At 55.4% G+C, this 13,536-nt stretch overlaps 1 protein-coding gene across 1 annotated transcript; it reads right to left on the reverse strand.

Annotated features, from left to right (window-relative positions):
- Positions 1-5,395: 5,395 nt before the first annotated feature.
- Positions 5,396-12,878, reverse strand: LOC101962637 (gametogenetin-binding protein 1). The gene is made up of 6 exons (XM_078018531.1): positions 12,330-12,878; positions 10,734-10,783; positions 10,529-10,620; positions 10,211-10,328; positions 7,360-7,499; positions 5,396-5,666 (listed from the first exon to the last, which is right to left on the reverse strand). Exons 1-6 carry the CDS (start codon positions 12,815-12,817, stop codon positions 5,613-5,615), a joined length of 942 nt encoding a protein of 313 aa, XP_077874657.1. The 5' UTR covers positions 12,818-12,878; the 3' UTR covers positions 5,396-5,612.
- Positions 12,879-13,536: the final 658 nt, after the last annotated feature.

Raw genomic sequence — 13,536 nt, forward strand, 5'->3', positions numbered from 1 at the left:
AAGAAGGAGCGCCAACAGGAGACAGGTTTGAAGGGGTAGGGAGAGTCAGAGGACCAGGTTTCCTCCAGGGTGGCATGTCTCAGCACTGTTGACATGTTGAGCTAGATGACCCTTTGCTGGGGGGGGGGGCGTCCTGTGCACTGTAGGATGGTGAGCCGCATCCTAAGCGTCTACCAGTTAATGTCAGCAGGACTCTCCCAGCTGTGACCCCAAACATGTCCCTAGACAATGCTAAATGTTTCCCAAGAGACAAAATGTCCCTCCACCCACCATTTGAACAGGACTGTTCATGTGTCCTGTCCACCCCATCTGCCACTGTCCCAAGTCAGGATCCTCTATCCTCCACCGAACACCTTACCATGCCATGCTCGGATTTACAGCCCTCTGTGGCTCCCACTGCCCTGAGGATAACTGCCAAGCCACCTAGATGGGTGGAAGTGGCCCCATGAAATCCAGTCCCTGCCTAATTCTCACCACTCACCCTTTTCCTTGAGCCCCCTCCTCCTGCTAGCCACTCTGCTCCCTCATTCTAGTACCATCCATTGGACCTGCCACTGTGCTGGACAGGGCCATGCACGGAGACAAACCTGCCTTCCTGCTGTTTGTCCACACCGGGGGAGAGCAAGTAAACACATGCTGTGGGTCCTGTTAGCCCTGGTGCCAGGGAGCTTAAGGACACCCAGGGTGGGGGCGCTGCTGCAGCTGAGCTGCATAGGATGGGGTGATGGAGGGGGAGCCCGGAAGAGAGCAAAGGGCATCCTGGCACCGGACAGGGCGGATGTATGGGAGGACAGGGAAGCTCTGCAGGTGATTTAAGGCCCCAGTGAGGGCACGGAGTGGGGTGTGGAGCGGGATTGGTAAACAAATAGGTGGACCAAGCAAGGAGGCCCGGGTTGAGAGCCGACTCAGGGCTGGCTCTGCCTTGGCCAAGAAGGTGCGAAGTGGGGTCCTGGTGCAGACTGGGGGCTTTTCCATATCATACAGCTCCCCTGGCAGGCAAGCCCTGCTCCCCTGAGCTTCACCTGTCAAAGGATTTGCTGCAAGTCCACATGGCAAAGGCGCCTCCTCATGGAAGCCGTCTGGATTCCTCCCTGCTCCCTCCTCTGCGCTCCCCCAATTTATGTTCTAGCAACATCCCCGGCTGGTGTCCCCTGCACGGTCCCTCCCGGATCTCCTCCCTGGGATCCCGGCAGGTTCCATTAAGCCGCGGAGGCGCGGAGCCCCGCCGCGGGCGGAGAGCGAGGCCGGGGGAGCGGAAACTGCGCACAGTTCAGCGAGTCCCAGGTGCGCACGCTCCGTGGGAGCCTCGCCGCCCGACTGGCGTGGCCAGGACTCATTTGCTGCGCTTGGGCGCACACATACCCAGCCCGCCTGCGGGTGCCAACCGCCTGGTCCTGGCCTCCCACCGCGGGCACCCACGCGTGACCCGGCAGCCCGCAGGCCTTGAACCAGCCCTTCCTGGACTCCACGCCCCGGACCTCCCCGCCCCACTCTCTGGTGGGAGGTACCACCGCGGAGGGGACCAGATCGTCACTTGCGAGGTGCGGACTCAGGGCTGCCCCCTAGCGATGAAGACCTCAGGGACGGCCCTGCACTCCCAACCCCTTTCCATACAGTAGCAACCACAATGGAGCGGGCCCGCCATGCCACCCTAACTGGCTTCCCTATCCAGGCCCCGCCTCTGGCAAGGGAGGCTTTCAAAGTGTAAACCACATCGCCCTCCTCTGATAACAAAGAAACCCCCAAATCATTGATTAGCAAATATATCAATCATCTCCTCACTTTCCTTCCAACCTCACCCCTCATTCCTCCCTCTCCCACTCACTCCCTTTTAGCCACTGGGATCTCCTCCAGGCTTCTCCAAGACATCCATCCCCCTCTTCTGCCTCAGGGCATTTGCACTTGCTTCCCCCCCCCTCTTTACCTGTAATGGCCTTCTCCTGGATATTCCCAGGGCTCCCTCCATTGCTTCCTGCAGATCCCTCCCTACATACAACCTCCTCAAAGAAACCCTCCCATCCCATCACCCTCTCTAAAACACCATCTCTAAAGCCCTATCCCACTACCCCACCTCATCTTTCCTCCTAGTCACCTGTCTTTCCTCCTAGTCACCCCCTGACATATTAGTTTATTGTTTGTCCCTCCAGCAATAACTGAAGGCCCTGAAAAGTGGAGGTTCCCCCCACCACAGGGCTGGGGACCCAACTCAGGCGTGCTAGGCAAGCTCTTTGCCACGAAGCTAAATCTCCAACCTCAAAAGTAGAGGTTTCTTATGCTTTGTTTAGTGCCCAGAATAAGATCAGAAATAGCAGGCGCTTAAGGAAAAACATTTTTTTTTTTTTTTGGTTCCATGGATTCTTTGGGAACATTCTGAGCCAAGCAGCAATTTTTGTTTGTTTTGTTTTTGATTTGTTTGGTTTTGGTGCTGGGGATTAAAGAGCCAAGAAGTCTTCATTCAGCCCACATGAGAAGCCTGTGATTCACCCATTTCGCAGATGTGGAAACAGATTCAGAGGCTGGTCTAGAGCCTCCACTGAGTCTCTCCCCTGCCTTTCTACTGTCCGTCTAACTCATTGTCCAGCTGTGGAATAATGCAGGTGGCTTTGCCCTCCCTCACCCCGGGACAGGCAAGGCTGACCGTTGGCTGGGCTCCCACACAGGGCAGGAGGCACCGTCTCCCTTGTAGATCCTGGCCAGGGGTCCACAAAGAGAGGTCTCATGCACCTCCTGGGGTGAACAGGCCCGCCTTTGATCCCACCCATATTTCCCCAGTAAGACCCACCCTGGCCCTCAATTCCAAATGCATCCCAAAAATCCTTTTAGCCTTTCTTTCGGCTTCCACTGAATCCCCAAAATATCCTCTGAGTGGACTGGGGTGGGGGGCGGCTTTTCTGCCCTCATTCCATAATACGTCAGGGGGTGAGGCAGTGAGAGAGGGCGACATTTGGCAACAGAGAGAAACAGACAGGAACACACAGATTCACGTAGACCAATAGAGAGAGTAGGGGACGATGGAGAGAAGGGAGGAACCCGGAGAGCAAGGAGGACACTCCTGTCCTCATGGACCTGGCCAGGGCCACTGCCAACCCAGTTGGCCCTGGTGAGCAAATCAGAAAGGCACCCCTCTGGAGGATACCGCCCCGTGCCAGGGAGCAGGGCGTGGTGAGCTGAGCCTGGTGGACTGGGTTTCAGAGCCCCCTGGACCTTCAGCCAAGACCCTGGCCCAGGGCCCAACCTACATGGTGTCCCTGGAAGACATCCCTGCTATCTGCACACCGAGGGCAGGCAACTTTGAAAGTGACCTTGAACCTCTGCACTCACCCATGGGGTCTTCCCCCAGAGTAAGTCCTTGTACCAGGTCACCCCTGCCATGGTCCCCACGAGTGTCAAGCCAGGTCATTCACAGAAAACTGCCCAGGACCTGTGGGGCTGGGAGGAGGCCCTCGCTCCTGCACCAGCACACAGATCCTTGTCCTGCGGCAGGGACAGCACCAACGTGCCACAAGGCCCAGCCCACAGCTGGGAATCCCAGAAACTGAGAGGATGTGCCACAGTCTGCACCACAGACTGGGAGACAAGGAGCAGAGAGGAAAAGGGCTTCAAGGTTCCAGAGGACCCACCATCTGCCCTCCAGGCCCCCACCCTTCCCGAGAGCCTGCACTCTGGGAGGAAATGATTAGCAGGGCCATTAGGGCACAGGTGAGTCATCTGGTCACAAGGCAGCCTCCTGGCTGACTCAGAGGCTGCAGATGCCCTTCCACCAGCCCTGCTCCACTCTGAGTCAAGGGCTCCAGGGTTCCTGGCCAGGAAGCCCAGGAGAGAGACCCCCACACACTGCAACCCATGAGAAACTAACCCTGGCTAACATCCCCAGCCCCCTGCAGGCTGCGGATGGAAAGTGGGATTTTGGACCCTCAGCAGGCTGGGTTGGGCCAGGACATCAGCTGCTGCAGTTTCCTTCCCTCCACCCTAACATGTGGCCACAGGGCCAGTCACCTAACAGCTGTGGTTCTCAATCACAGTGATTATTAAGGGTGGCCTGAAGCAGTGGCCTATAATCTCAGCAACTCAGGAGGCTGAGTCAGGAGGATGACAAATTCAAGGCCAGCCACAGCAATTAGTGAATGCGGTCCCAAAAATAAAAAGGACTGGGGACACAGCTCGGTGGTAGAACAATCCTGGACTCAATCCCCAGTACAAAAAAAAAAAAAGAATGGTCACCTCGTTGTGTGTTGAACTTCAGTTCCACACCAGGCCCCAGACTGGACACAGTGGGGACACACAGGAAACGTCAGAGCAGCTTCCTTGGATAGCTGTCACTCTGGGAAGAATGCAGGCAACTGAGCTTTCTTATACATATACTGGGGATGCTCAGAGCCTGGGACTGTAGAAAAGGAAGAGTTGGGGCCCCTCTGGGATCAGCAAGACCTCCTGGAGAACAGCACCCCCTGGTGTCCAAAAAAGGCCTGGCCTTCCTGCCCATGGGATCCTGGGAAGCCAGGCCTGAGCCTTCCATAGACCATTAGGACGCACGATTATGCACCCTCATCCCAAGCCTCCCCTCACTTCTGGAATTAGGCAGCACTGGGCCCTCCAGCAATCTGGACCTCTCCTGAGGCCATGCCACACCCCTTTGACCTGTCCTGCCTGGAATACCCAGAGGTGCCCAACCCTGAGCATGGCACAGCGTGGGACCTGCCCTAACCCCATACCATGGACTTGCAGGGGATGGGTGCCCCAGCCTGAGGAGTCACCCCTCCTATATCAAACCCAGGGACTAGCCAGGTGCAGTGGGCGCACGCCTGTAATCCCAGAAGCTCATGAGGGGGAAGCAGGAGGATCGAGAGTTCAAAGCCAGCCTTGGCAACTCAGTGAGGCCCTAAGCAACTCAGTGAGACCCTGTCTCTAAATGAAACACAAAAGGGGGCTGCAGACATGGCTCAGTGGTTAAGTGCCCCTGGGTTCAATCCCCAGGACAAAAAAAAAAAAACCAAACCCAGGGACCCCCTCCCTCACCTGCCCCCCAGCCCAGTCCTCCTAAGGCTGGTCCCCGCAGTTCCAGGGCCCCTTTCCTGGCTTTGTCCCTGAGCTGGCTGGGCAGGAACTTCCTGTTGGAGAATTCCCGGATCCTCCCTGTGAGGCCACAGCATGGCTGGGAGCAGCAAGGGAGGGAATTCAGACATGTTCCTCCTAACCGGGCAGAACTTGCAGGCAGCGGGGAGCCCAGGGCTGGGGGTCCTTCCCCACCCCAGGTCAGGCCTCCCTGCTCTCCCCACTCAGAGGCTCTGCAGCCAGCCCTGTGCTAGCATCTCTGGGCACAGACTGGGGACTCAAGTGAGACCCCAATAGACTGGTCAGGGATGAGGGGGCAAGGTCCAAAGACAAAAGCCACGGAGGCCAAAGGCAAACCAGGTTTTTATTAATAACACATAAGGCCTGAGTCTTATGGGTGGGGACAGTATGTTGGGCCACCCTCCAGATGCGAGGACACTGTTCATTCCAAAGCCCCCCAGGCCCTGGGGGCCTCTCGGATGTGTCCTGGAAGAGTGACGTGTTCCTACTACATGTGGGCCCAGGGGGTGGGACAGGACAGACTCTGGCCAGCGGGGGCCTCACTCCGGGGGAGGCCAGTTTCCCATCTCATCGATCTCCTCGAGGAGCAGATGCTGAGGGGCAGAAACGGAGAAAAGGAGATGCCTCCGCACCTGTGGGCTCCTTCCCTCCCCTGCTCTGCACGCCAAGACCCTCCCCTGCTCAGGAAAGAAGCACCCCGGAGCCACCTGTTCCAGAATCCCAAGGCTGGCTGGGTGCCACCAACCCGAGCTATACCTCCTTGCCATAAAATGGAGACTCCATTCTCCCTTCAACTTGGGGGGGTTCCCTGCAAACCCCAGGACCCAGGTACTCCAGCCAACCCCTTCCCTCCCTCACCTCTGCCCTGGAATCCACACCTAGGGGACCCTGCACCCTTCCCTCCCCCAGGCCCCCAGCATTCTCCAAAGGCCAGGAAGTGGATTCGTTCCCCCTCAGCTTGGTGTCCCTAAGGGCAGAGAAGGAGAAAGTGGTGGTGGTAATGAGGATGAGACCCTGAAACATTGTGGATGCAACTCTGGCCCCAAAGCAAGGACTGATAGGAGGACCCCACTTGTATCACCCAGAATCTCCCCAGGGCCCTTCCATGCTGCTCTGCTGCTCAGCCTACCCCAGGACTGGGAGCCCTGGGACAGGACAGCCTGGCTCAAGGGACAGTTCAGAAGAAGAGGGAAGGAAGACGAGGGGGAGTCCCAAGATTAGAGCCCTTTAGCATGAAATGGAAAAAAATGAGGGGCCTGCCCTTTAAAAGGGGAACTTGTGTGCTCTTTGTTCTTTTTTTGGGGGGGTACCAGGGATTGAACCCGGGACACTCAAGCACTGAGCCCCATCCCCAGCCCTATTTCGTATTTTATTTAGAGATAGGGTCTCACTGAGTTGCTTAGTGCCTCGCCATTGCTGAGGCTGGCTTTGAATGCGTGATCCTCCTGCCTCAGTCTCCCAAGCCACTGGAATTACAGGCGTGAGCCACCGCTCCTGGCAAACTCATGTGTTATGGATGAGGGGACATGGGGCCTCCATGACCTAGGCATTCAGGGAGGTTCAGGACAATGGGAGAGTGACCCCAGTGCCCAGTGTTTATGGTAACCACCACCCCAGGAGGCCAGGCATATGCCACTGTCCCCAGTGCGGCAGGGCCTTTAACTGTAGACCCTTGAAGGCTTAGTGTCAATGTCATAGAGCAAGTCAATGCCCGAGTTGAGACTTTGCTTAGAGACGTTGGCCTCTCAACCTTGGGCTCATTCCTTCTGGAAGCCACATGGACATGGCAGGGGAGAAATCAACTCAAAAGAGCGCTGACACGTGTTCCAACAAGAGATCCATCCAGGCTCGCAGAGGAGCTGAGACAGGCCTAAGCTTTCATGGTGGCTGGTCCTTGGTCTGCCCAGTGGGGTTGCTCCCTGGAGCCTCTGGGTGCTTGTGAGAGTGGGTGAGAACAGGGGAGAGAATAGAAGAAGAGCAATATCGCGTTCTAACATGATTTCAGCCTATCTAGACAAATCCCCTCAGTGTTCATGACTCTGGTTCAAGTGAGAGATGACTGAGGAAGTGTGTGGGGGTGGGTGAGGATGCACACATGTGTGTGTGTCTGTGCCTGTGCATGTGAGTCCAGGGTCGCAGGATCCTGAATTCAGAAATGCTACAACTAAAAAGGGGTCTTCCCCAACCCTACCCAGGCAGTGGGGGCTGAGCCCTGAGGAGGTGGGAAGCCTCTTTCACCAATGCCCTCAGGCAGGGGCCTTGGTGGTCTGGGGTGGCCAGGCATACCTGGCCATCCACCATGCCTGCCTCCTCCAGGGTGATCTCTGGCCGGGTCAGCAGCTCCCGACCCTCTAGGCTGCCCATCTTCCAGAGGCGAGCCTCTCTCTGTACTGCCAGAAGTTTCTTCAACTCCGACTCCACAAAACCTGAGAGCCAGAGAGATGGGCATATGTGAGATTGTGAAATATATATTTGGTCTTCATCCTGTTTCCTGGCATGCAACTCCTGAAATCCTTGGCATCTTCAAAGTGGTAAGTGTCTTTGGGTATGCGGATGGATGACTGAGAGCTGACAGCCCTTCTGCAGCTTGGGGATGCCAGCTGTCACCTGAGAGACCAAGGTGGTTTCAGAGGGTTAGGACTTTGACCTCTGCAAATCCAGCCTCCAGGAAGGGGAAGGGGATGAGGGTTAAATGGATCACCAGTGGCCAAAGATTTAGTCAATCATACCTATGAAAAAGCAAAAGGATGGATCTTGGAAAACTTCCAGGTGGCTGAACTGCTGGGTAGCTGGGGTGCAGTGGCCGGTGGCCAGGAGAGGGTGTGAAACCCCCATGCCCTGCCCTAGGCTTCATCCGTACCCTTTGTGATATCCTTCATAATAAACAGGTAAAGGTAAGTCAAATGTCTCCTCTGACCTGTGAGCTGCTCAAGCAAGTTGAGCTTGGGGAGGGGGTCACAGGAACCCTGACTGGTAGCCGGTTGGTCAGAAGCACAGATAAAACAACCTGGCACTTGAGACTGGCATTTAAAGTGGGGGACATGCCAGGTACGGTGGCCTGTGCCTATAATTCTAGCAACCCAGGAGCCTAAGGCAGGAGGATTAGATGTTCCAGGCCAGCCTTGGCAATTTAGCCAGTGGCTGAAGTAAAAAATCAAAAGAGCTGGGGGTACAGTGCAGTAGTAGAGTACCCCTGGGTTCGACCTCCAGTATCGCAAATAAATAATGTGGAGGACAGTCTTGTGGCACTAAGTCCTCAACCCATGGGATCTGATGCTCTCTCTAGGTAAACAGTGTCAGAGTCGAATAGACTAGAGGACCCTGGGTGGTTTCCTCCGCAGAACCTGGGGAGCTGCTCCATGGCTTCGAGCGTGGGGATGTACTGCCACACATCTGTATCACAGTATTTTGTGTTATGACAGCGTAGGAGAAACCGAGTTTGCTATTCCAATATCCCCAGAGCGTGAGAACGCAGGAGCAGAGTGGAACCAGGTGCCAGGGACCCAAGGACCAAGAGGGGGAGGCTGCTTTTCTAACCTCACTCCAGCTCGGCCACCCAAGAACGCCCCCTCAAAGCTCTTCAGTTACCGGGAGCCAGCCAGGCCCTCCTACCCCAGGAAGGGGGGCTCCTCCTGCAAAGCCGAGATGTGAGGCTGCTCCTGGGCAGAGCATGGGGGGGCAGATCTCTTCACTCACATACTAAAGAGCTTGGACCCAGCCCCCGTGACAGGAGCCTGTAATCCCAGAGGCTCAGGAGGCTGAGGCAGAAGGATCCCAAGTTCAAAGCCAGCCTCAGCAACTTAATAAGGCCCTAAGCAATTTAGTGAGACCCTGTCTCTAAATAAAATATTAAAAAGGGCTGGGGGGGGGGCTGGGGATGTGGCTCAAGCGGTAGCGCGCTCGCCTGGCATGCGTGCGGCCCGGGTTCGATCCTCAGCCCCACATACCAACAAAGATGTTGTGTCCGCCGAAAACTAAGAAATAATAAATATTAAAATTCTCTCTCTCTCTCTTTAAAAATAAATAAAATAAAAAGGTCTGGGGATGTGGCTCAGTAGTCAAGTGCCCAGGTACCACACACACACACACACACACAAAAAAAAAAAATCCTGGATCTGTTAGTTCAATTCCAGCTCTGCTCATTACTAGCTGTGTGACCTTGGACATATTATCTAATGTCTCTGTGCTTCCCTGCTATAAGTGGTGATGATAACAGGACCTACTTCAGAGTTGTAATCTACCATTTTATGAAAAGTGCTTATGTGAGGGTCTGGTCACTGAGTGATGGCTAAGTAAATGTCAATGACTTTTGGGGTTTTTTTTGGGGGGTTGGGAGGTGAACGCTGGTGCTGGAAATTGAACCCAGGGGCCTCATACATGCTAAGTACTCCCTCTACCACTGAGCTACACCCTGGCTCAATAATTTTTTTCTTTCATTTGTTTTCTTTTTGTGGTCCTGGGTGTTGAACGCAGGGCTTCCTCTACCATTGAGCTGTATCTCTAATCCCAGTGCTTTGTTTAAATTTTATTTTGAGAAAGGGGCTCCATAAGTTGTCCAGGATGGCCTTGAACTTGTGGTCAATCCTTCTTTCAGTCGATCCTCCTCCCTCAGGCTTCCAAGCAGCTGGGATTACAGGCCAACCGTGATTTCTGTCATATATTCTTTTTTGGTTCTTGTGCTGGGGATTGAACCCAGGGCCTTGGGCATGCAAGGCGAGTACTCTGCCAACTGAGTAGATCCCCAGCCCCTGTCATACATTCTTACCAATTCTGATCCAACTGTCCTTCATGTTTGGGGCTGTATTAGGAGAGAGGACTCTCCAGGGCTCAGACACAGCAGTGCATGAACCAGGGACTCCTCCCAAAGAAATCAAACCTCTAGGCTGGAGAAAGTACGGTTCTGGAGTGGCCCCACCCCCACCCTGCAGCCTCAGAAACCCTGAGGGACCCTTGCTAGACCTAGAGACCTCCAGCCCCATCACACACAGGTCCCCCATCCCTGTTGGTCATCTTAGGTCCTCTGATGCCATCTGGTGGTCAATGCTTATATTGTACTCTTGGACCTCCTGCAATATAAGAGGGGCTTCCTGGGTCTGGGAACAATCTGGGAGGCGAGGGGTGGGGTGGAGAGTCTTACCCACTGTATCTGTGGACCTAAAAGTCTTGTGCAGTGGTGACTGGAAGCCAATAATTCTTGGGACACAGAGCTTGAATGAATTGTCTTCTTCCTCCATTTCCTCTTCCTCCCCTTTCTCCTGGAGGGGCAAGCCTTCCTTGAGAGGAAAGTCTCTGAGCAGGTGCGGAGGGCCAGGACCCCGAGCCTGCAGCCCCCACCCTCCCTCAAGAAAACAGAAAGGAGGAGAGAACAACAGTCCCCGAAGGTGAAGAAAGGGGACTGTTCCCAAGGGACCAAGCCACATAGCCTGGGCTCAGCCAGGACCCGACCCCCACAGACCTTGACAATGGCTGATTTCTGGAGCTGCTTGTACAAACCGAGGAGGCGGTTCCAGGGAGTTCCTGCCTTGGAAGAGGCCAGCCTGGGGTCTCCTGTGGAAGGACAGCAGTCACTGATGAGCAGGTGGCTGGGAGGAAGGAGGGGTCCCGGGCCAAGGAGGTGGGGCAGGCTGAGCTGAGGGCAGGGTTACCAAAGGGTTCTTTACCAAACCCTTGCTGTGTGCCAGGCCCCGTTTTAGGCCCCTGAGGAAGCCACCTTGGTCAATCCTTGCAACTGATTTACTCTCATTTTATAGATGAGGAAACTGCTGAGGTTAACAACACGCCACCACCACACAGCCTGATGGAAGGGGGCTTCGAACCCAGGCAGTCTGACTTCAGCATTCCTCAGAATGGGCCCTGTGGGCTGCCAGGCCCTGCACCCCTCTGCCTAGGGCCACCATTACTCACCATCAAGTAGGCACGCCTCCTCCTCCTCCTCCTCCTCCTCCTCCTCCTCCTCCTCCCTGCTGAAGGCCTCCGGGCTGACTTCCAGCAGCTCCGTGTACTTCAGGCCTTCTTGCTCCTCCTCCAGGGCCTGGGCCAGGTGGCTCCTAATCCCAAAGCACAGTCAGCTAGGGGAGGCAGGTGGACCCAGAGAAGGGGTAGTGACCTTCCCACCCCAAACCTCCCAGGCAAGGCTTTCCCACAGGCCTGCCTGGCCCCCTCCATTAGCCCTCTCCTGTGGGCCCCCTGGGGTCTTCGTCCTGGAAGGAGCTATCCCCCACCCCAAGAAAGTCAGTGTGGAGGAAAGAAGGAGACTGAGAGAGGCAGTCCCCCTTTCTCACTCAGAAGGCCCAGGCCCAGGGGGAGTGGGGACCCAGAAGGAGAGAGTCTGGAGGGCAGGCAGCGGGAGAGGGAGCCCACCCTGTGTACTCCCTCCAGCCCTTAGCCCATTCCCCCTCTCTCATGGTTTCCCTACCAATGCTGGGCTCCAAATCCAGGCCTCAAGTGCTTAGGCAAGCCCTCCACCACAAAGCCACACCCCCAACCGCACCCTTCATCACCCTTTCATCCACAACCCTGTACTTGTGGAGGACCCCATGGGTCTCCCCTCCAAACCGTCATCTATAGACCTCCCCACTCTTTCTTTTTTTTTTTTTTTGGTACCAGGGATGGAACTCATTTACCACTGAGTTCATCCTCAGCCCCTTTTATTTTTTATTTTGAGACAGGGTCTCACTAAGTTACTTAGGGCCTCCGTACATTTCTGAGGCTGGTCTCAAACTGGCGATCCTCCCTCCTCAGTCTCCTGAGTGGCTGGGATCACAGGCATGTGCCTCTGAAGCCAGATTTAAAGTTAGGTAGTCAGTGTAGTTAGGTAAATCGGGTCTAATATCGAGTGAAATCTAAAATGGAGACCATGTTGAGAATGAATTTCCGGAAGAGTTGAGCAACTCTTGAAATGTTAATGAAGTCCCCAGAAAAGCCCTAGGCCCAAAGTCCATCCCAAAGAAATATTAATAATGAAATATGATATGTCAAGAGCTTGGTAATGTTTTGAACAACTAATAATAACAAAAAAAAATTTTTTAAATAAATAAAATGTGATATTCAGTTCAAAAAAGAAATATTAATGAATAGCCCCAGCAGATTTGAAGATAGCCCATCCCAAAGAAGTGTTAATGAAGTCCTTCCTGCCCAGATTGCTTCTTTGGCCCACCTGTGTCCCATGTTCAGGCCTCTTCCCAGTACCTCTACCTCAGGCTCCCGCCCCATCCGGGTCCCCAACACAACCACCCTCCTTGACCCCAGCACCTTACCTATCCCCCAAGTCCCCCGAGGCCTCCCCTGCCGGCTCCTCTTCCTTCTCTGGGTTCTCTTTCTTCTCCGACGTGTTGCCCAGCACCTCCAGGCTTCTTCCGGGAAGGAATGGCGCCACTTCTACGCACTGGGCTGTCAGCCTCAGGACCTCCTTGGGGTTAGTGGTCTGGGAGCCCATGTCCCCCATGCCCAGCCCAAAGGCCTCGTGCTGTAACAGGTGTGCGGAGCCCCTGGGCACGGCCACAGAGAAGGTACAGGGCAGCGAGGCAAGGGGCCCTGGCTCCCTCCACCCGGAGTCCCCCTGGAGGCCCGTCTTCAGGGAGGTGGTGTCCTGTTCTTGGAGCAGGCACAACTGGCCCCTGGCCAGGGCCTTGTCCGAGCTCTTTGGGTTGCCCTTGCTGCCCACCAAGCTTCGGAAAAAGCGGAACATAGGAGAACGGCCCAAAATTCGTGACCGTGATCTGGAGGTTCGAGCCGGGGCCTCCATCCTGAGAGGGACCCTGACTCAAGGAAGAGTCGCCGCAGCCCAGGACCAACTGCTTAAGAACAGGGAGCTTTCAAATTAAAACCTCCAGTTGGAGACTTCCAGGAGTTCTAGAAGGCAAAGATGAGGCGGGGGTGGGGGCTCAGTATGGGGTGGGGGACACAGAGGGGGATGTGTTAACTGGAGACAGAGAGGACAGGGTGGACAAGCAGAGGAGAGGGCACAGTCTAGCTGGGCTCCAGGTTGACGAGGCTCCAGGAAGCAAGGGGGACAAGCTGGGGGTGGCCATGGGGCTGGAGTCCAGGTCAAGACTGGACAGAGAAGAGGTTTTTGAGAGCCCAGAAGGCCTGGCAGGGGATGGACAGGAAGACTGTGAGGGAAGGGACCCTAAGGAGGAGGCGGGGGCTGCTGGGGACTCTGCACACACTTCTGTCCTTCTGTAGTTTATTCTGTGCTTGGGAACATTCCTGAAGCCACACAGTTTCTGTCCTCTTGTCCCCACTGGCCTGCCCAGGTCTAGGTGGTAGCACAGACTCCAGGGTCTACATCTCTGCTTCCCTGCCGGTCACCTTCAAGATTTGGGATTCCAGAGACTTCCAAGGTGCCTCGTTGCCCAGATTTGAATCCCAGTTTAGGAGTGGTATTCCCCGCAGCACCCACGAATCTGACCATGAACCCAGGTCGGTGACCTTGGGAGAGTTCCTCAAACCAGTAGAGCCAGC

This window comes from Ictidomys tridecemlineatus, chromosome 8 (assembly GCF_052094955.1).
Source record: "Ictidomys tridecemlineatus isolate mIctTri1 chromosome 8, mIctTri1.hap1, whole genome shotgun sequence".
NCBI lineage: Eukaryota > Metazoa > Chordata > Mammalia > Rodentia > Sciuridae > Ictidomys > Ictidomys tridecemlineatus.